Below are 22,192 nucleotides of genomic sequence, written 5' to 3'. Positions count from 1 at the left end.
GTTTTGAAGTAAAAATTCTTCCACATCAGATGCCAAAGTGAAGGACACAGTGCAAGAACATATATGGCAGAGAACAGAGAATGCGTGCCATGACCATTAGGAGGTAATGCTCTTCTGAGAAGCTAAGGCAAGGCTATATGTGTCTCTGGTAGAATTGCTTTTTGGAGAATACTGAATACATACCTGAGCAATTTTAGCTGCTAGTCATTTTACAGTATTTTTTGCAAATGTGGGGCAGATGGCATTCCTGCTCAGTGACTTCTGCAGTGACAGCTGGGTAGAGCATTATTTTTAATGTAGCAAGGTAGTTCCCTGAGCATACCTTTGGACACTAGCAACTTTTACCAGGGCACAAGTCATTTACAACTCCTGTGTGTTTCTATGTCTGTCCATTGCACAATTATAATTAAAAAAATTGTTTCATGTCACTGCTTACTTGAAATCTCAGGTTATCAATCGTTACAGATGCATTTCAGTTCTGCAAAGATGTAGCCCCCAAAATGAGGCTAATGTGATCAAACAGTGTATGTCAGGCAGCTGGCTGCCTCCCTCCCCTAAATTTGAAGCTAGTCAATTTCAACAAAATATGACAAGTGTTTGGAAATATAAAGTTACTTCAAGTTTTGTGAATCTAGGTGGTCAAGTAGATGCTTTCAATTGTACTTCAGGAATCCATAGGATACTAGAAAGTACTCACAGATTCTCAGAATGGTTGAGGTTGGAAGGGACCTCTGGAGATCATCTAGTCCAAGCCCCCTGCTCAAGCAGGGTCACCTAGAGCACGTTGCACAGAATCACGTCCAGGCGTGTTTTGAATATCTCCAGAGAAGGAGGCTCCACAACCTCTCTGGGCAACCTGTTCCAGTGCTCTGTCACCCTCACAGTGAAGAAGTTTTTCCTCATGTTCAGATGGAAGTGTCTGTGCTTCAGTTTGTGCCCGTTGCCTCGTGTCCTGTCACTGGGCACCACTGAAAAGAGTCTGGCCCCATCCTCTTGACACCCTCCCTTTAGATACTTGTACACATTAATAAGATCTCCTCTCGGTCTTCTCTTCTGCAGGCTAAACAGGCCCAGCTCTCTCAGCCTTTCCTCATAAGAGAGATGCTCCAGTCCCCTAATCATCTTTGTAGCCCTTCGCTGGACTTGCTCCAGTAGTGCCACATGCCTCTTGTACTGGGGAGCCCAGAACTGGACGCAGTACTCCAGATGTGGCCTCACCAGGGCTGAGTAGAGGGGGAGGATCACCTCCCTCGACCTGCTGGCAACACTCTTCCTGATGCACCCCAGGATACCATTGGCCTTCTTGGCCACAAGGGCACATTGCTGCCTCATGGTTAACTTGGTGTCCACCAGCACTCCCAGGTCCTTCTCCGCAGAGCTGCTTTCCAGCAGGTCAACCCCCAACCTGTACTGGTGCATGGAGTTATTCCTCGCCAGGTGCAGGACCCTGCACTTGCCCTTGTTGAACTTCAGGAGGTTCCTCTCCGCCCACCTCTCCAGCCTGTCCAGGTCCCTCTGAATGGCAGCACAGCCCTCTGGGGTATCGGCCACTCCTCCCAGTTTTGTATCGTCAGCAAACTTGCTGAGGGTGCACTCTGTCCCTTCATCCAGGTCATTGATGAAGAAGTTGAACAAGACTGGACCCAGTACTGACCCCTGGGGGACACCACTAGCTACAGGCCTCCAACCAGACTCTGTGCCGCTGATCACAACCCTCTGAGCTCTGCCATTCAGCCAGTTCTCAATCCACCTCACTGTCCACTCATCTAGCCCACGCTTCCTGAGCTTGTCTATGAGGATGTTATGGGAGACAGTGTCGAAAGCCTTGCTGAAGTCGAGGTAGACAACATCCACTGCTCTCCCCTCATCTACCCAGCCAGTCATTCCATCAGAGAAGGCTATCAGATTGGTTAAGCATGATTTCCCCCTGGTGAAGCCATGCTGACTATGCTGGATCACCTTCTTTTCCTCCACATGCTTGGGGATGGCCTCCAGGATGAGCTGTTCCATCACCTTTCCAGGGATGGAGGTGAGGCTGACTGGCCTGTAGCTCCCTGGGTCCTCCTTCTTGTCCTTTTTGAAGAGTGGGGTGACATTGGCTTTCTTCCAGTCTTCAGGCACCTCTCCTGTTCTCCATGACCTTTCAAAGATGATGGAGAGTAGCTTAGCAATGACATCCGCCAGCTCCCTCAGCACTCATGGGTGCATCCCATCAGGGCCCATGGATTTGCAGGTGTCAAGTTTGCTTAAATGATCTCTAACCCGATCCTCCTCGACCAAGGGAAAGTCTTCCTTTCTCCAGACTTTCTCCCTTGTCTCCAGGGTCTGGAATTCCTGAGGGCTGGCCTGAGCAGTAAAGACTGAAGCAAAGGCAGCATTCAGTAATTCTGCCTTCTCTGTATACTTCTTCACCAGGGCACCCACCCCATTCAGCAGCAGGCCCATGTTTTCCCTAGTCTTCCTCTTGCTACTGATGTATTTGAAGAAGCCCCTCTTGTTGTCCTTGACATCTCTTGCCAGATTTAATTCCAAATGGGCCTTAGCCTTCCTCGTTGCATCCCTGCATACTCTGACAACATTCCTATATTCCTCCCAAGTGGCCTGTCCCCCTTTCCACTTTCTGTAGACTTCCTTCTTCTGTTTGAGTTTTGCCAGGAACTCCTTGCTCATCCATGCAGGTCTCCTGCCCCCTTTGCTTGACTTCTTACTCATAGGGATGTACCAATCTTGAGCTTGGAGGACGTGATCCTTGTCTACTAACCAGCTCTCTTGGATCTCCCTTCCTTCTAGGGCCCTAACCCATGGGATTCCTCCAAGTAGGTCCCTGAAGAGGCCAAAGTTTGCTCTCCTGAAGTCTAGGGTTGCGATCCTACTTGGTGCCCTGCTGCCTCCTCGCAGGATCCTGAACTCCACCATCTCATGGTCACTGCAGCCAAGGCTGCCCCCAACCTTCACATCTCCAACCAGTCCTTCTTTGTTAGTACAAGGTCCAGCAGCACACCTCTCCTTGTTGGCTTGTCCACCACCTGTGTCAAAAAGTTATCATGAATGCTCTGCAGGAACCTCCTGGACTGTTTGTGCCTAGCTGTGTTGTCTTTCCAGCAGATATCAGGGTGGTTGAAGTCCCCCATGAGAAGCAGGGCCTGGGATCGTGAGGCTACTTCCAGCTGTTTGTAGAAAGCCTCATCGACTTCCTCTTCCTGATCAGGTGGCCTGTAGTAAACACCCACAACAGTGTCCCCCATGCTAGCCTGCCGTTTAATCCTTACCCATAAGCTCTCGACTCACTCTTCATCCACCCCTAGGCACAGCTCAATACATTCCAGTTGCTCTCTCACATAAAGAGCAACTCCACCACCTTGCCTTTCTGGCCTGTCTTTCCTAAAAAGCACGTAGCCATCCATGACAGCATTTCAGTCATGCGAGCTATCCCACCATGTCTCTGTAATGGCAATGAGATCATGGCCCTGCGACCGCACACAGATCTCTAATTCTTCCTGTTTATTCCCCATGCTACGTGCATTGGTGTACAGGCATTTCAGAGAGGTGATCAAGCATGCAGGTTTCCCAGGAGGGGTGCAAGAGGATCCTCCATAGTCATGTCCTGTGCGCGCTTCCCTGGCTGCATGCATCTGCTGGAGGCATCCTGACTTGAGCTGCATTTTGCCGACTACCCTGTCTCTATAATTCTCCCCTTCCCCCATCTTTCCTAGTTTAAAGCCCTCTTTACCAGTCTGGCCAACTTGTTGGCAAAGACAGGCGTGCCCCACTTAGTGAGGTGGATCCCATCTCTCCCTATCAGCTGTCAATCTTCAAACAGGGTCCCATGGTCGTAGAAACCAAAACCCTGTTGCCAACACCAGCGGTGCAGCCAGTTGTTAACTTGGAAAATCCGTCTACTCCTCCTCCTCATGTAATATAAGTCATTATTATTGTCCCAAATTAGCCTGCTGAGTCACAGAAGCAGTCGAGGTGAAGGAAGGACACAGCTATCTTTCTGGTAAGTTTATATGGTTAATCTAACCTCTTCTTTTCTCAGCTGGAAGGAGTGGCATCCTGGCTTTCCGCTGAGCATCGATGCCCATTCTCACAGTGAACTGCCCCGTGACATCCAGTTTGACAATGAGAAAGGAATTGACTTCATTCTGAACTACTCTAAAGCGTAAGTGTTTGTGGAACTTCAGGAGTTCTGAAAAAACTTTTTGGAGGTGGGGTAAGGATCTGATTACATTTTAGGTTAACATCTCAAGATTAGATTTTTTTTCTCCTAGCTGGATCTGAAGCTAATGAAAATAGGAAAATACTGAAGGAAAGGATATCTATTTCTTTTTTTGATATCAATATTTTAAGCTTTTCAGACTTGGAGCTGGCTGATCCCCTTCATTCTCATTAGGCTCTTTTCTGGCTGTGGAAGGGAGGAGAGGCACTGCTGAAAAGCGAATGTGTAGGAAAAAGGGTTTTTCACACCTTCTGTCTCAGGCATCTGACTAGTTCTCAGAGTCACCCCCTGGAGATGCTCCTCTCCTTTGACTGTGTAGGGAAGTGAGGCCTTAAAATCAGACACCAAAAAAAGATGATATGTGTGTCCCCATGAGACCCTGTTGAAGAAAAGTTGTGCTCTGCAGCTCATCACTTAACCACAGGTGAGTGTATTCTGCCTGGGGCAACAAAGTCACCATGCGCCCACTTGCACTTGTCACATCATCGAAAAAACACAGCCTTGGCCATGGGGTGAGCATGAAAAATCCCACAGAGCTCCTTCAAATACTACAGGGTTAGTGAGGCAAATAGGCCCGCTGTGGTCTGTGAGTCCCATTCTGAGCTGTCACAGATGCCCAGATCACATATTACCATATCAGGCGGTGGGGAAGTCGGAGAGGAGGCGAGAGTGCTCCAAGATCACCCACGACTTCTCCATCTGTGATTCTGCTAATCCGCAGGTCTCTTCACATTTTGAAAAGGTGTGCTTCTCATTATTTGAATGATCAGATGGTGATTATGTCATCAAGTGTAGACTGATATGAACTAGGGAGTTTAATAGCCCTATTGAGAAATTTGCAACTTCTTGTGACAGGAAATCCTTGCTTGTCTGAGTCTATCTGGGGAACTGACGGAGGCTCAAGCCTTACCTGTTAGGAGAGCCATCTTGGTGTTATATCTGTGCAATGCCTTACTGACTTTCACTACCAACAAAGAATCAAATCCTTTAGCTTCTTCTGCTAAATAGATATCTACTTGCTTGTTTTCTAAATTGGAAAGTTGGAAGCTTCAAAGAAAACATGTTTTGTTTGGCTTCATTAGCTCTGCTGTAGATCTCTCCCTTCTTCCCTCTCTCCCCCACACTAGGATCGGTTTTTCACAATAGAATGATGCTTTATAATATCAGCAAATATATTCTTTTCTTTTTTTAAAAAAAGCAGTGACAATCTCCAGCACATATGAACATGGTGCTGGGTATGCTTCTGCAGCACATACGGACAAATGAACCTAGGTCTTTCAGAGTTATTTGGAATAAGGCAGCTCAATAACTTTTAAGAGTAGTGGTCTCTAGCTTCCTATCTTGTGCAAACTAGGATGATAGACAAATGGTGGAGTAGATAGCAGAGTACCAGTTTTTGTGGACTATTAATACTATAGTATTGGTGATACCAGAGAAGTGGCTGTAGGGTCATACAAGGATTTAAATTAATTGTGCAAAGCATAGATAGACATGCTCTCTCTGCTCCCCCTGCAAGCTTACCCCCTGGCACAGTGTCTAGCTGGCTTGAGGCCCAGATGCAAGAGATGAAATGTCTGTCTTCCCTCATCTCCTTGTCCTATTCTAAGTGCCTCTCTCATCTGTAGATCCTGGAATAGTTACACTTCCTGAACTTTATATCTATGTTTAGGCTTTTGAAGAACCAAATCTGCCATCAGTAATATGAGCCGGAAGTTGAAGTCCCTTCTTACCTCATGAAATATCTTATTTCTCAAGTGGGCCTTTTGGACTCAATGGGATTTTTAAGAAGTTTTAAAGAGTTTGGGACCTTGACTGTAGGTCCTTGGAAAACCCTAGACTCTGATGTTCCTCTTCACCGGATAGGTGTTAGGACCCAGCCCTGCAGAGTTTTTAGCATATGTTTTTAGTTAGCAGCATAACCCTGATCCCCATGGGACAGAGCCAGAGATGAGGCCATCCTGAAAGAGGGAAAAACCCATCACAGCTACACTGTGGTCTCTAGTGAATAAACCTGTGGCAAACACAAGGAAAGGTTCCAGGCAAGGGACGAAAGCAAACACTGTGCCATTCTTCTTTTGGTCCAGCTTCAGGAAACAGTCTAGCTCAAAAAAGCAAAGGATAGCTCCTTTAAGGGAAGAGGATAGGTGTGAAAATACACAAACCCCATGCAAGGTCATTGGGATCTTCTCTTGTTACCTTAACAATGGCACATGATGTCAAACTTTTGCAAAACTTCTATTTCCAAAGAGCTGCTGCTCTTGGTAGAGCGTTAGCCAGTGCGAAACACCTGCTTCCAAGTCCATTTGAGTTATCTGAGTGATACAAGAGCATCAGCACCTGAAAGCCAGAAATGACCCAGTCTGCCATTAGCAGACATTACCAGTGTGAAGGCTACATTCCCCTTCACCCTTCTAGCAATCCCATCCTGCCAGTCTGTAACATATTGTCAAAGATCCTGAATTGCAGCCAAGTGAAACTTGCAAAGCAGTCAACAGGGTGCAGGAACAGCTATTTTTGTTATTGGTTGTAATGACACCTCCCCATGAAATAGGAACCCGAAACTTTATTGCAGATAGCCAGCCATTCTGGAGAACTGGTGTGACACAGAAGAGATTTTTCCAAGGAACGTCAGTGCTTCCTCGCTGGCACGCTGGGCTGAAAATCCAGACGTATGCTATTGGTTGTGTGGACTCTGAAAAGCTTTGGGGAGTGAGTTCGATAGCCCTTGTGTAGTTATGCTGCTAAGCTTTTGGGGCTTGGGACAGCTGTTTACGCAAATGGAGTGGAGACACACAAAGGAAGGCATGCGGCTTTCCTTCAGATTGGGTACGGTAGAGAGAAGGACACTGAGGTGTGTTTGGGAACCCAAGCGCAGAAGCAGAGTTGCAGGGTGTAATGGTGGCCTGGGTGTGAATTTATGGAAAGATGTGATGGCAGTGAGAGTTGTAAGAGGCTAGGAGGTAGTCACCCATGGAAGAGGGGAGGGGAAAGTCCTATTTCTTGGAACACTTAAAAATGAACTTAGCAAGTGGAAGATATGGCTGGGAGATTGCTTATGCTGATGCAAGGTTGGCTCTTTCAATGTTGTTGGCAGTGTGTAGGTGGCAATAATCCTGAAGGCTTTTGGTGCTGATATGACCTACAGCATCTAGCAAACCAAAATCCTCATCCTGGATTCTGTGCCAGAAACACAGGCTTGCATAGGTATTTTGGACCAGTATTGCATTTGGGCAGATGAAGTTTTACAAACAACTCTTTACTATTTCTTCCTTGCTCTGGTTTCAAGCATGTACCATGGAAACATCTGAGAAATACTTGATTTCTCAGGGAAAATAAGTTTTTTATTTCCTAAATCCTAATCCTTTGGAAATTTCTCCTGAGAGAGGAAATGTGGAAGATTGCTTTCTAGGAAGTGTTCTTTGAAACATCTCAGAATAAATGTATGCCTGGCATTCGATGGGTTAAACCACAGCAGGTTTGTGACTATCCCAGGTGCTGGGCCTGCTGCTTTGTTTGATCAGGCTGATAGCCCCAGGTAGGAACAACCCCCTAAGAAGGAGAGGAGCAGCAGCTTCTGGCTCTCGTGTTCAGTGCTTCCCAGTTGCAGAGAGTGAGGGCAGAGGCTCTACAGAACCTTAAGTGACGACTCCCCAGTGAGACAGGCTCAAGCAACTCTTCTCAAGCTATTGAGTTTTGCTGTTTGAATTCATTTAAACATCTGCACTTGGTTGTGCTTCCACTTGACATTCATCTGTGATTTGGGCAGTTCAGCTCATTGAGGTAGTGTCCTGTCCTAATATCTACCCAGAAAGTCCTGCCCAGTAGTTACCCTCCTTTCTTGATGCTAATGAAAGGTCCTTCTTTGGTCCTTGTATGATCCTTTTGTGTCCCCATCAGGTGTCCAAAGAGGTTGTCTCCTGCTCCAGCCTAGAAAGTTGCATGAGTTTTGCTTCCTAACATGTCTCCAGGCACCATCTCTTGCCTTGACCTTGATCTGCATTAGGATAAACATCCTTTACTGCATCTCCCCTGTCTGGGATCTGTACAAAAGCCTCTGCCTGATTTATTGTCATGCTGGTCTAGACGCCTCCTCCGTTTTAGTGCTTGCTGTTTCCCTAGGCTTTCTGTGCTGTTTGGCCACTTCTAATCCAGTTCTTCCCCAGGTACCTCAATCTAAGTTTACTGATAGTTAATCTACCCTTTTGGGGTTCTCCTTCCATCAAATTCTTAAGAAGAGTTCCTGTGATTTTGTGACCTTTCTTTGCTCCATTATCTGCCCTGCTTATCTTTGTGTGGTGTGCATGCTTCTCTTTGCACTTTTGAAGTGTTGGTGCAAAGCCAGCTTTCTTCTTCAAATCCATTGTTTGCCATCCAGTCAAAATAAATGATTTTTGTTTATTAGTAACAAGTTTTGTATTTATATAATGATTTGGGACTTGTCAGGGTCTCATAGGAGGTGAACTTGTTTGACTTTGTTGTAGGCAGAATACTTCCCTGAGTTAGAGCTCCAACCAGATGTTTCTGGCTTCCAGCTCCACGTTCATGTGATGTCTGCAGCCAAGTGACTTGGTTCCTGATGTTAAAGTAGAGCATCAAGTTAACTCCCTGTCAGACGATGTCTGGAGCACTAGTTTTTTTGAATACAGGTTTTGTATGACATAACTCTTATAGCACTGCCATTGTGGGCTGCCTAGAACAACTCTAGCATGGAGTTCAATAAATGCAGTAGCAGGTAGTGGGTTCTTGAGATGCCTTTCAGGCTTGCATGTACAGGTATAGCCAGAAAATTTCCTTCTGTAGGGTGGTCAATCTCACACATTTCGTCACTAAAAAATTTGTTGTGGGTTGGTTTATAGAAGGGTGGAGAAGAATGGAGAAGGGCATTGGGGAAGCTGAAGATGATTTTTTCAGAGGTTGTTTGTTTGTTTGTTTTTAAGGATGGAGAATCTTTATATCAACCGCTTTATGCACATGTTCCAGTCCTCCTGGAATGATTTTGCAGATTTTGAGAAGATCTTTGTCAGAATCAGCAACACAATCTCTGGTAGGTATATCAGCATTTGCTCATGCTCGCATCCCAGAATGACTAAGTAATTGTCTTGATCATTCCTGATTAGGGTGGAAGTGGCTGACCACACTTCTGATCTCCCCTGCCTTATCATAAATACACTATAATTTTAGACTGCTGATCACACTAATAGCCTGCAAGACCAAAAAGTGAAGCTATGGTCTCACTCAAACTAAAATTCCTGATGATTGCTCAATGATGTTCTCCATCCTTTGCTATCCTGGAGATGAGCATCATAAAAGCCTTTTGGCTTTTAAAAAGTATTTTCAGATATGTGCAAGGCCCATACGGACAAATTTTTGAAAGTATTTAGCAAATAAACCTAGAAATAGCTTAATGGATTTTCAAAGCACATCATTAATTGTTAAGGCTTTTTTGAAAATTTCATCATATATCTCCTGCTTCAGCCATCTCAATGTACAGGGAATCTTCCAAGAGGCACTTTTGGAAATGTTGTTCTCTAAAAGAAAGTGCTATGGTCACCTCCTCTGGCCTCCTGCATAGACCAGGTGAAGGAATGTTGCCCACATTCTGGCCATGTGCCTGGTTCTGGCTGCACTGATGCTGAAGGTCTCGGCTGCTCCTGCCTGCCCTGCCCTGCCCTACTGCAGGAGGGTGTCCTCACCTCCACTCTGTTGTCCTACTCCTGCATGCAACTCTCCCTCAGTCGGTCCTTGCATTGGGTCAATGATTTGGGGTAGTTTAAGTACTTTCAGTTGCAGATTTTTCCTGACAGGTTGATTTTTGACAGAACTCGTTTCAGGCGTGGACGTGCATGCTGTTAGAGCAACAGATCTGGGGACAGGTAACAAACGGCTGGGAATGACCTGGTAGCTGTAGCTTCTTCACCAGATCCTGCTGCAGCCAAAACAGGCTGGCAGACCACAACCTGAGGAACCCTAAATCTGAGTGGAAATTGGTAGGAGTTAGGTCTGAAAAGCCTTGTGGCATTTATCCAAAATCGCATCCATTTCCAAAAATAAGTCAGAATTAGTTGTGCATCCTGCCACTAAATATTATGCTGTGTTTGCTATTTTGCAGTCACATCTTCTTACAAAAAAAAAAAAAAAAAAAGAAAAGAAAATCACCCCTCTGTATGAGTGTGAGTTTCACTTTTATGTTCAGTGATACTCAGTTTCTGGAGTATCATTCAAACTGTTAAAAACTCCACTGATGTAACATTAATATACTGGAGACAAAATATTTCTTTTCTTTAATACATTTCAGTAGGGTAATCTTGGCTGTTACTTGAAAATCAAGTAAAAGAATTTCAGACAGATGAGGGTTTTGAAGCTCATGGTGTCATTTCTGTAAAGTAGAAAGCCTTTGAACTGTGGGCCAGACCTAACCTGTTATTATGACCCACAGCAATATTATTTTATTTTATTTTACTATTTTATTTCACTTGGAGGAATCCCATGGGTTAGGGCCCTAGAAGGAAGGGGCGTTCAAGAGAGCTGGTTAATATTCAAACATCACTTCCTCCAGGCTCAAGAGTGGTGCATCCCTATGAGTAGGAAGTCAAGCAAAGGGGGCAGGAGACCTGCATGGATGAGCAAGGAGCTCCTGGCAAAACTCAAACAGAAGAAGGAAGTCTACAGAAAGTGGAAAGGGGGACAGGCCACTTGGGAGGAATATAGGAACATTGTCAGAGTATGCAGGGATGCAACGAGGAAGGCTAAGGCCCATTTGGAATTAAATCTGGCAAGAGATGTCAAGGACAACAAGAGGGGCTTCTTCAAATACATCAGTAGCAAGAGGAAGACTAGGGAAAATGTGGGCCCTTTGCTGAATGGGGTGGGTGCCCTGGTGAAGAAGTATACAGAGAAGGCAGAGTTACTGAATGCCGCCTTTGCTTCAGTCTTTACTGCTCAGGCCAGCCCTCAGGAATTCCAGACCCTGGAGACAAGGGAGAAAGTCTGGAGAAAGGAAGACTTTCCCTTGGTCGAGGAGGATCGGGTTAGAGATCAGTTAAGCAAACTTGACACTCACAAATCCATGGGCCCTGATGGGATGCACCCACGAGTGCTGAGGAAGCTGGCGGATGTTATTGCTAGGCCACTCTCCATCATCTTTGAGGGGTCATGGAGAACAGGAGAGGTGCCTGAGGGCTGGAAGAAAGCCAGTGTCACCCCAGCCTTCAAAAAGGGCAAGAAGGAGGACCCAGGGAGCTACAGGCCAGTCAGCCTCACCTCCATCCCTGGAAAGGTGATGGAACAGCTCATCCTGGAGGCCATCCCCAAGCATGTGGAGGAAAAGAAGGTGATCCAGCATAGTCAGCATGGCTTCACCAGGGGGAAATCATGCTTAACCAATCTGATAGCCTTCTCTGATGGAATGACTGGCTGGGTAGATGAGGGGAGAGCAGTGGATGTTGTCTACCTCGACTTCAGCAAGGCTTTCGACACTGTCTCCCATAACATCCTCATAGACAAGCTCAGGAAGCGTGGGCTAGATGAGTGGACAGTGAGGTGGATTGAGAACTGGCTGAATGGCAGAGCTCAGAGGGTTGTGATCAGCGGCACAGAGTCTGGTTGGAGGCCTGTAGCTAGTGGTGTCCCCCAGGGGTCAGTACTGGGTCCAGTCTTGTTCAACTTCTTCATCAATGACCTGGATGAAGGGACAGAGTGCACCCTCAGCAAGTTTGCTGACGATACAAAACTGGGAGGAGTGGCCGATACCCCAGAGGGCTGTGCTGCCATTCAGAGGGACCTGGACAGGCTGGAGAGGTGGGCGGAGAGGAACCTCCTGAAGTTCAACAAGGGCAAGTGCAGGGTCCTGCACCTGGCGAGGAATAACTCCATGCACCAGTACAGGTTGGGGGTTGACCTGCTGGAAAGCAGCTCTGCGGAGAAGGACCTGGGAGTGCTGGTGGACACCAAGTTAACCATGAGGCAGCAATGTGCCCTTGTGGCCAAGAAGGCCAATGGTATCCTGGGGTGCATCAGGAAGAGTGTTGCCAGCAGGTCGAGGGAGGTGATCCTCCCCCTCTACTCAGCCCTGGTGAGGCCACATCTGGAGTACTGCGTCCAGTTCTGGGCTCCCCAGTACAAGAGGCATGTGGCACTACTGGAGCAAGTCCAGCGAAGGGCTACAAAGATGATTAGGGGACTGGAGCATCTCTCTTATGAGGAAAGGCTGAGAGAGCTGGGCCTGTTTAGCCTGCAGAAGAGAAGACCGAGAGGAGATCTTATTAATGTGTACAAATATCTAAAAGGAGGGTGTCGAGAGGATGGGGCCAGACTCTTTTCAGTGGTGCCCAGTGACAGGACACGAGGCAACGGGCACAAACTGAAGCACAGGCAGTTCCATCTGAACATGAGGAAAAACTTCTTCACTGTGAGGGTGACAGAGCACTGGAACAGGTTGCCCCGAGAGGTTGTGGAGTCTCCTTCTCTGGAGATATTCAAAACACGCCTGGACGTGATTCTGTGCAACGTGCTCTAGGTGACCCTGCTTGAGCAGGGGGGTTGGACTTGGACAATCTCCAGAGGTCCCTTCCAACCTCAACCATTCTGAGAATCTGTGATATTATATTATTGGATGTGATAGATACACAGTGTACATTTGTTAGCCTGTGGCTCATCAAATGCGTGTGAATGGCCAGACTCTGCCAAGAAAAAGTTTTCCCTCCTGCTCTGAAATTTTGCACCTCTTTAGGATGGCTAAGGGCAGTTACAGGCATAGGAGTAATTTCTGTGATCTCTGGTATAAAATAGAGCACATAAGGTGGCCAGAACAGCAATTTGTTACATGTAATAAGATTGCTTTCTGAAGTATTTTTAACACCTGATTTATAATCTAGATTAGTTTCATTGATAACATTACTTACTCATGAGCAAAGCTCCAATTCTGTATGTTTTGAACTTTAAGCATCAGTCTCAATTACAGTAATGCAACTCTGAACCTGCTTATTTGCAAACTTTTGCAGAAACAGGGCTACTACAGAAACTGGTTTGAGACTTTGTTTTCAGTCATGCAATTTCTGTCCTGTGTGATCAGTCATTTTTTGCCTGGTGTAGTCTTCAGACACATCTGCAGACTCATTGTGCAAATTGACAAAGATGTCAATTTTAAGTAAGCTGTAACTTTTTTTTCTCTCTGTTAGAAAGCACTGTGAGTTCTGAGACTTTTTTTTTTTTCCCCATTTATCATTACATTCCTCTAGGTCTCTCTTCTTCATCCTTTCACCTTTTCTAGAAAAATAAGTTCCTTTCAGAAAGAAATTTCTGGCTTGGTTGAAAATAGGCAGTAATGGAAAACTTCATTTGCTTCATTTTTCTTCTAAAGACATCAATGGGATTTTCACACTGATCCTGTTTTTTCCGACTCTGAACTTGTAGGCTGAAGTGGTGGCATGGTGTTATGAAACTGAAAGCTGTAATTGCGGAAAACATACAGTAGTACTACATATGTTGTAGTGAGGAGATTGAGTACCTGAAACTAGTATTTTTTTAAGAATGAGTTGATAATTTGGTTTAATATTAGCAACTGACAAATAAACAGAGGAGGGGAAAAAAAACCAAACCAAAAAAAAAACAAAAAACAAGCAAAGCAAGCAATGACAGCTGTAGTGAGAAGCCCAAAGTCAACATTGTCTCCAGGTACCTCTCACCCAGATCCAGCTGTGAGAATCATGCCAGCCACTGCTCTCATTTCCCTACCCACATTACTCTGTATTTCGCTTCCCCTTCCTGTGCCATCTTTTTATGGCTCGTTTGCCTGTACTGCATATCCTGGAAATTTGAAGAATGAGAATTAAAAGTACCCTGGAAGACCTGAGAAAGTGCTCTGCAGAGTGAGAATATTTTTCATAGGAGTGGCATCTTTTATCTGTCATTGCTGCTGCACATGGAGAAACCACTGATTATCAATTTAATTCGTTTTGAAGTGAAAAACAAAGATTACACTGTTGATTTAGTTTAAGAGAATTTTTAAAATTCTATGGCAACTTTTGAATCTTTTTCTTGCTACTTTATTTAGTCAAAGTTGCAGTGTGATATAATAAAAAGTGGGGAGTCGGGGAGGAACCTCACGATGCAGTGATACTGATGCTGCCAGCTTGTTTTTCCTTTAGAATATGTGATGCAGCACTGGAAGGAAGACTTTATGTTTGGATACCAGTTCCTGAATGGATGCAATCCTGTACTGATCCGGAGATGCACAGAGATACCCAAGAAGTTTCCAGTGACGACAGCTATGGTGGAGTGCAGTCTGGAGAGGAACCTGACCCTGGAGGAGGAAGTGAAGGTGCTGCTCTGAATGAGGCTTTGCTCCAGCCTTTCCTTCCCATCTTCTCTAGCCTACAAACCCTGTCCTAACTGCTTTCAGCCACATCTCTCTTCAGGCTATACAGTGTGTCATGGCAAAGCTGGTTACTTCTGCAACTTTCTGTTCACTGCTATCCTAGAGTTGCAGGCGATGCCTTTCTCCAGGTGCAGTTAGACAGATGTCATCAGGAGAAGAAGGGTCCTTTTTTAGTGGTTTCATTTGAATGGTTTGGGATTGACTGACTCACAGGAGCAAAGTGCCTCTCTCTTTCCTAGCAGGATCTTACCTTCTGTCATCTGCGGAGTTAACTAACATTCCAAGGAAGGGTGGGTGAGGGCAGTGCATGCCTTTGGTTTGCATGACGAGCCAGGGAGTCTCTTTTCAGCTGGCAGCATGAAGCTGGTGTTTGCATCAGCATCATTGCATGTGTGCCAAATAAATAGTAGCTCTTTGCTGAAAGGCTCAAAATTGGGCTCTGCAGGCACAAGCCAGCTAGTTTATACTAAGGTACCTGTTGCCTTGAGAGCATATATCATCCCTGAGGCACTGCAAATAAGGGTGCACTGGCTGCTGGCTTGTAACCCCAAGGTGCCAGCCAGCTGCCTTGGCCTAGACTTGCCAGCTATTTTGTTCTGAGCCTTACTGCTTGCACCTTTCTGCTCTTCTTTCTCCTCCTCCCCTGAGTGCTGTCTTTCTCCTCTCTCATCTCTCTCCTGATTGCCACCCTGTCCTGTTCTCCCACATTTTGCTGTGTTCCTTCCTCTTTCCCTCTCTCTGTTAAAACACATCACACCCTTTGTTTTTTCTAGCAAGGGAATGTTTTCATTGTGGACTATGAGCTACTGGATGGTGTGGATGCCAATAAGACAGATCCATGCACAATACAGTACTTGGCTGCACCCATCTGTCTACTGTATAAGAATCTGGAGAATAAAATTTTACCCATTGCAATTCAGGTGGGTTTGCTCTCATCGTCTTTAAAGGGATACATGACTTGTTGGCTTGGGCAGCCCCTTAAGCATGAATGACTTGGATTTTTGTATTCTTTTTATACCTTTCAGCTTGGTCAAAAGCCTGGGCCAGAAAATCCCATATTCCTTCCTTCAGATGCCATGTATGACTGGCTGCTAGCCAAAATTTGGGTTCGCTCATCTGATTTCCACATCCACCAGACGGTGACCCATCTCTTACGGACACACTTAGTTTCAGAGGTGTTCAGCATAGCTATGTTTCGGCAACTGCCTGCTGTACATCCCCTCTTCAAGGTTGGTTTTTGTATTAAGGGGTATGTGTGGGTCAGGGAGCTTATCACATTAATTTGACAAACTGAAGGGAAGCGAAGTCCTGGTGATGACCCAGCTGTGATAGCTCAGCTGGCTGCCCTGCAAGGCAGCATGCATCTAGCTGCTGTCTTCCAGGTCTTTAAACTTTACACCTGATTGTTGTAATATTCAATCATGAATATTTGCCTTCTTTCACTGTTTGTCCTGTTTCACAGCTCTTGGTGCCCCACATGCGGTTCACAATAGCCATCAATACCAAAGCCCGAGAACAGCTTATCTGTGAATGTGGCCTCTTTGACAAGGTAAATAACCCCCTTTTCAAATCTTTATTATTCTTCAGAGCTCCCTACATGTTTTTATCCCTTAACCATCACATATTGCCTGTTTCTTGACCTTTCTACTAAAAAGGAAACACTGTCAATGTAGTGCACCCGTAGGCACGCAGCTAGGTGCCCAATTTTTTGAAGTACTCAGTTATTCATCTTGAGACAGGGTGGTAAGCAAAATAATTTCCAATTGCAAAAGGAAGTTCGCCTGGTCTCATAGAAATAGATGTGAATATAAGATAGATTTCTAAGCCACAAATATTGGGTACAGATTCTAGTCACTGTCTTCTTGAATTGCCATAAATAGCTGATCTGCAGATTTATTAGGATTAAAATTTAGTTTCATCTGTGATAGTGAAACATAGCCCTTTATCATGAACTGTGGTTCAGATCATAGGTCAGATCTGAACATCTAAACACGATTGCATTAGTGTCTAACATATACCAAGCTCGTCCTCTCCTGACTCCCCAAGAAACGATGTGCTGCATTTGCACTGCAGGTTGACACGCAGCAGTGTCTGCCACAGCATGGCAGCAGCCACAGGGAGGTTTCAGAAGCCCTTTCAAAGAGGGAGCCTCTGCTTCAGGACGGCTTTGCCCACTTGCACCTCTGGCACCAGCCAAAGAACAGCATCCGTACTCCAGTGTTACTGCTCAAAGAGAAAAGGGAGGTTAAATCCAGGCACCTTCCTTGACTTTTGTACACTGCTGCAGTCTCTGGCAACCCAGCAGAGGCTCCCGTCCATCTGAACAGAAGCACAATATCTGTACCCCATGCATGTGGGATGAGCATGGTATTAAGAGATGCCCACAGGGATCCCTGCAGCTCCAGGATTTGATTCCAATATAGGTGGACAACCAGCTAGAAAGAAAATAAGTATAAACTGAATACTGCTTCAATGGTAGCATCATATGCTAGAAAAGCAAAATTTGGGAGCTTTTGTGCAGTGATCATCTAAAGAGTTTTGCAGTGCTGTTTATTGTGGACATGCTGCGTTTTCCAAATGTTGTTTGTGTGGAGATACAGTTTTCTCCTGGAAAAACAGGTGCTTCATCATTTTAACTGCCATCTCCTGGGAATTTGCAAAGCTCAGTACAAGGTGGTGATGTTCATCTGCTGTTCCTGTCTTGCCATTCTTCCTGCAGGCGAATGCTACAGGTGGAGGAGGACATGTACAAATGGTGCAGAAAGCAATGAAGGATCTGACCTACAGCTCCCTCTGCTTCCCTGAGGAAATTAAAGCTAAAGGGATGGACAGCCAAGAGGATATTCCCTACTACTATTACCGGGATGATGGCATTAAAGTTTGGGAGGCTGTAAAGAGGTAGGAGACAATAGATGCTAGTTTTCTGTAGAATAGAACCACGATAGATAGAGAGAAGCACTGGAAGAGATCATCTGGAGAGTTTGTGAAGTCCCCAAGGGTGGAGTTTCTTACACCAGTTTGTATAAATAACTTTCAGGAAGTGGTTTAGGTGAAGATGATCCTGTCCTATGGCAGGGAATAAACAACATCACATTGGTGAAAGAGGGTGTACGGATAGCTTTTGAAGAGCGGTCAGCAGCTCCCAGCTCTTGCCAGGTTCGCTGTTCAAAGAGTGCAGAGAGCCAGAGGCTGCTGCCTCACCCAAATCTTGCTTTTGTGAGGCACAGCTGAGGCAGGGCAAGGTACAGCTGATCAGCTAAATAACTGTCTCGTACCTGCAATGCACCTTCTGCCTAGCTCTGAGCTCAGTGGGTGCTGGAGCCCGACTGCCATGCCACTGGCATGCTTCTGATCTGGGGAAAAATATGTCGTCAAACACGCACCCCTGAAAGACTGCTAATTCCAGCTCTTTTCAGCCCTGTTCTCTAGTGTTCTGTATTTCAGAGATAGCTGTATAATTACATACTCCTGTATAGAATTTCACAGTGTTTAGTGAGCTGGAATTTAGCCCTGCAAAGGGAATTTGTTTAGTGACTTTTTCAGCGATGCACAAACCAAAAGAGGACCTGGCTCTCCTCACCAGCCATGTGAGCTCTGCAGGGTTGATGCAGAAGTGAAAATGTGAGCTTGGTCTGCATGAGAGAGTTCTGTTTAGAAACCCAGGCAATTAGGTATGAGCTCATTTGAACAAAACCTTTCTTAAAATGCCTTAAAATTGCAAGGCCCAAGTTTTGTCAGGAAAGGCAGCGATTCTGTATCTGGAGATGTAGTGCAAGTCTGCTCCATCGTACAAACGTAGCTCCTTTCAGAACTGAGTCACAGTCTCAGAATGGACTGATTTATATGCTTTTTACCCTCCACTGGCATTTTATTCACCAAAAAAAAGTATTTTTGCATTGTATAAGTGGCTTGCTAGATATGCAGCTGTTTCTGATCACATAGCTTTTGAAAAATCTATTCAGTAAAAACCAAATGTTTTATATACGCAAAGTTGGATGCTTATCATGCAAGCATAATGTTTAGATATGCTGGTTACATCTTTGTCTCCTGAGCTTTCTGTGTTTTGGAGGGGGATTATCTTGCAATATTTCCTGCAATTGTTAGTGCCCTTTTGAGAGAAAAGGAAGTTATAATTTTATGTAGTTGTTTTCTTGATGTAGTCTCCCTGCTTATGTGTGTTTGTTCTTGCCCCTCTTTTCTTTCCTGTGTTTTCTTGTGCTGATTGAGATCTGATGTCTTTTCAAATACCAGATAGTACATAGTCAAATGCATTAGTGTGACTGTGGTTGTTAACCTAGATGGAAGAAGGTGTTACAGTGTCTCAGACTTGGCTGAGAGATTATTCACAAATTAATCATGTGGTTTACAAAAAGTGTGGGAAGTCCTCTTTTCAGTGTCTGTGAAGTCCTGACCCATGAACCCCGTCATGCACGTATCTAGTCACTATGATGGTCACACAGCAAATTTTTAAATGTCTTCTGTGATACTCGGGTTCCTATTTCTGATCTAAATGCAGACGTTTACAAAGATATTCCAACCCCAAAGGCCTCATCCGCACTTCATATAGTAATTTATATTTGCATTGGAGGGGGTCTAAAATACTGCCACATTGTAAGAGAAGGATTACAGTCCATATGCATTTGGCACAGGTGCCAGTGATAGATGCAAAATGCATGCAGAGCAGCGTTATCTCTTTCTGCATCTTTCTGGTTGCCTGTGGAAGCAAAAATTATGTAAACGTGTTTATGCAGATGTCTGTCTGTCTCAGTAATAACTTTTGACTATTGGCTGATAGCAACCACATTGATGGAGTTGTGAAGCTCTCCAAATTGCTGTAATTTATAGCTTATTGGCGAGAAATCAGGACTGGATAACAATTCTTGATCCCATCAGTCAGGTTTTGCAGTCAAATGTTTCGCACTATGGGTTGCTGTCAAAATACTTAGAGACTGTAGGAACCTGCAGAGCTAACAGAACGTCTCAGTGTAGCTCAGTTAACTAGTCATTCAGTCATGAGATACACATCTGTGGGAAATCAGGCTTCACTGTTTTCACTGCTCTCAGAACTATTTCTATTAAATTAATATTTTAAGAGCCTTTCTTTCTGAGGTGAGTTATCCCGGGCAGCTTGTACAGCGGAAGGGGTTTTGAGAAGAGGAACTGAACAGACAGAAGATGGCTGCTGTGTGCAGTGGCTCTAGAAAAAAACCCTCAAGACTTGGTTTCCCCAGCAGTAGTTTTCTGGGCCACCCCCACTCTGGAGTGCACCACTGGATTTTGTGAAAAGTATGTGTGGTCGGAGGGCATCAGCCGTTTGAGTGGTGTTCAGGGGTGCTTTGAGGTATCCCAAGCTCAAGGGATGGTGCCTGTATTGCAGTTTGGGATCCCCTGTTCCCAGCATGAGAACCATGTGGATGATGCCGGAGGGAGTCTGTGCTGAGTGAAGGAAAGGATATAGATATGGGAGCAGAGGTCTGGGCAGGAGCAAAGCCTCCAATAAAGGAGTAAGGAGCACAGAGGGAAGCATTGGGAGAGTTTGGGGGCACAGTGCTGCTCAGCATCTTTTTGGTGGGGGAGGAAGTGACGCTGCTGTCAGCAATGAAGCAAAGTTGCCTCTGTGAGTTCCCACCGCTTGTGGGGAAGAGGTGGGAGGGTGTCAAGTCCTCCGCTTGCCCTCCCCTCTTTCCTCATGCAGGAGATGCCCTCTCTGCACACTCAGCAGCAGGAACGCCTGGCTTGCTTTTTGGTTTTTGTTCATTTTTTCCCTTGGCTGCAGTTTTGCAGAGGATGTGATTCGCATCTACTATGAGAATGATGAGGTGGTGTGCGAGGACGTGGAACTCCAGGCTTTCGTCAAAGACATTTACGTCTACGGGATGAGGGGCGTGAAGGCCTCAGGTAAAGCGCTATGGCCTGGCCAAGTCTAAAGCTTGTAGGGTGCCTACTGCTTTCAGAGCTGCTTGCGCAGCATGTCTTGAACTGCTGGAGACCCTCTGCCTTCTTGGCCCAAAGACGCACAGTTTTATGGGCGAGATCCTGGATCAGGCCCACCCTCCCTCAGGAAACTGTCCTTTCCTGTGCCACAGATCCTCACCATGACCTTGAGCAACTCACGTAATTTCTCTGTGCCTCAGATCCCTTCCTGTACACTGGGAATTGGTCCTTTTAACTTCTCTGTTCAGACTCTAAGCTTGTGGGGGGAGAGGCTGTCTTTATGTGTGTATACAACCCTCAGTAACTATGTATATGCCCCCTGTTGCTGGGACCACCAGAACCAGGACTGTGATAGAAATCAAAAGATAAAGCAACACCCCCTTGAATCATCTCATCCAAACATTGCACCAAAACAGAACAAGTAAGGATCTCCCCAGAAATGTCTTGCTGCACTTTGCATTTGTCCAGCATTTGTGTCATCATCAAGCTTTCTGCTGTCTTCAAGATGAGATATTCATAATTCTTTCCAAGAAATATTTTCCTTTGCTCTGTCTCCTCTCACTGCTTCTCATTTCTTGCAAGCCATTGCTTGACTGTGAGAGCTTTCATCTATCACATGGCTCTATTCTCCCACCTGAGTTAACGCTCCTCTGCCCTTCCCTAGGCATGTTCTTTTCTTCCTTCCATGTGTTTTGTCCAAGCAGATTTTCAGGAATTTATATAGCTGGGTGGGGATTCTTTGTACTGTCCTGACTGCTTTATGTCTGGAAACACCTGTCGGCCAATGATATGGGGCAGATAGCTTTGGCACTGCATGCACGCACGTGTGTGGGAAACTCCAGGCAGAACTGTGATGTTTCCACCCGTTAACGGTATGCCTCAGTGTGTATATAACAGCCTCCTGGGCTTTACCTGCCTGGACAAGCAGAAGACTGGGGGACAGCTAGTTATTATCACTTTTGTTTATCTAGCTGTCTCAGGGTTTAAGAAAAGCCTAGGAATGGCCTGCTAATAGGAACCTCCTGCTGGACCTAAGCATTTTAATGTGGGACTAACACTGAGCCTTTCCAGGGCTGCAGCTGGCATGGCATGCTACAAGCACCCTTGGTGGCAGGGCTGCCATCCTGCAAGCTGTGCCACAGATCCTCACCATGGATTAACCTGACAGGCCTGCAGCATCCCTGCCTATACTGCTGCTGCCCCAAAGGCTGGGGCAGAGAGTGCAAGGGGATTTTCCGGGGGCTGGGAAGAATGGGAGGAGGGTAAATGGGGGAGATGGTCACACCCTGGGCTCCTCCCTCCAGTCACCCTCCTGCTGGGACCACTGGTCTGACTGGGAGTGTGCCTACCACCTTTAAAAGATGAGCACAGTGTGCTGGGGATGGGAGGATGCAGGAGGGGAGGTTGCTTCCTCCCCTCTTCAGGCTCTGTGGCTAGCCGTAGCTACCACATTCCTCTTCCCACCCTCAGCCTGAGCTCATGTCTGCTTCAGGCTGGCGGTGGAGACATGACAGCAGTCAGCCCAAGCAGGGCACGTCACCCCAGGGTGCCAACAGCTCCTGAGGCATCCTGAGACTCGCAGTCACGCTGGGCTGGGGCAGGGACAGGGAGCTGGAGCCCAGGACCATGATGGGGAGGGGACAGGAGAGACAGAGAGACTTGGT

General features: G+C 45.9%; 1 protein-coding gene across 1 annotated transcript in view; it reads left to right on the top strand.

Moving 5' to 3' along the window:
• Window positions 1–22,192, top strand: part of ALOX5 (arachidonate 5-lipoxygenase) — a 38,801-nt gene that overhangs the window by 10,794 nt on the left and 5,815 nt on the right. Inside the window, exons 4-11 of the mRNA XM_067300013.1 lie at window positions 4,040–4,162; window positions 9,157–9,263; window positions 14,365–14,537; window positions 15,368–15,514; window positions 15,620–15,823; window positions 16,057–16,143; window positions 17,314–17,492; window positions 20,371–20,492. Of these exons, the coding sequence (XP_067156114.1) occupies window positions 4,040–4,162; window positions 9,157–9,263; window positions 14,365–14,537; window positions 15,368–15,514; window positions 15,620–15,823; window positions 16,057–16,143; window positions 17,314–17,492; window positions 20,371–20,492 (1,142 nt within the window). The remainder of the gene's footprint in view (window positions 1–4,039; window positions 4,163–9,156; window positions 9,264–14,364; window positions 14,538–15,367; window positions 15,515–15,619; window positions 15,824–16,056; window positions 16,144–17,313; window positions 17,493–20,370; window positions 20,493–22,192) is intronic.

The sequence above is a fragment of the Apteryx mantelli genome, chromosome 7, assembly GCF_036417845.1.
Source record: "Apteryx mantelli isolate bAptMan1 chromosome 7, bAptMan1.hap1, whole genome shotgun sequence".
Lineage (NCBI taxonomy): Eukaryota > Metazoa > Chordata > Aves > Apterygiformes > Apterygidae > Apteryx > Apteryx mantelli.
The sequence above is the reverse complement of the archived record's forward strand: the minus strand, read 5'-3'. Positions and strand labels throughout refer to the sequence as shown.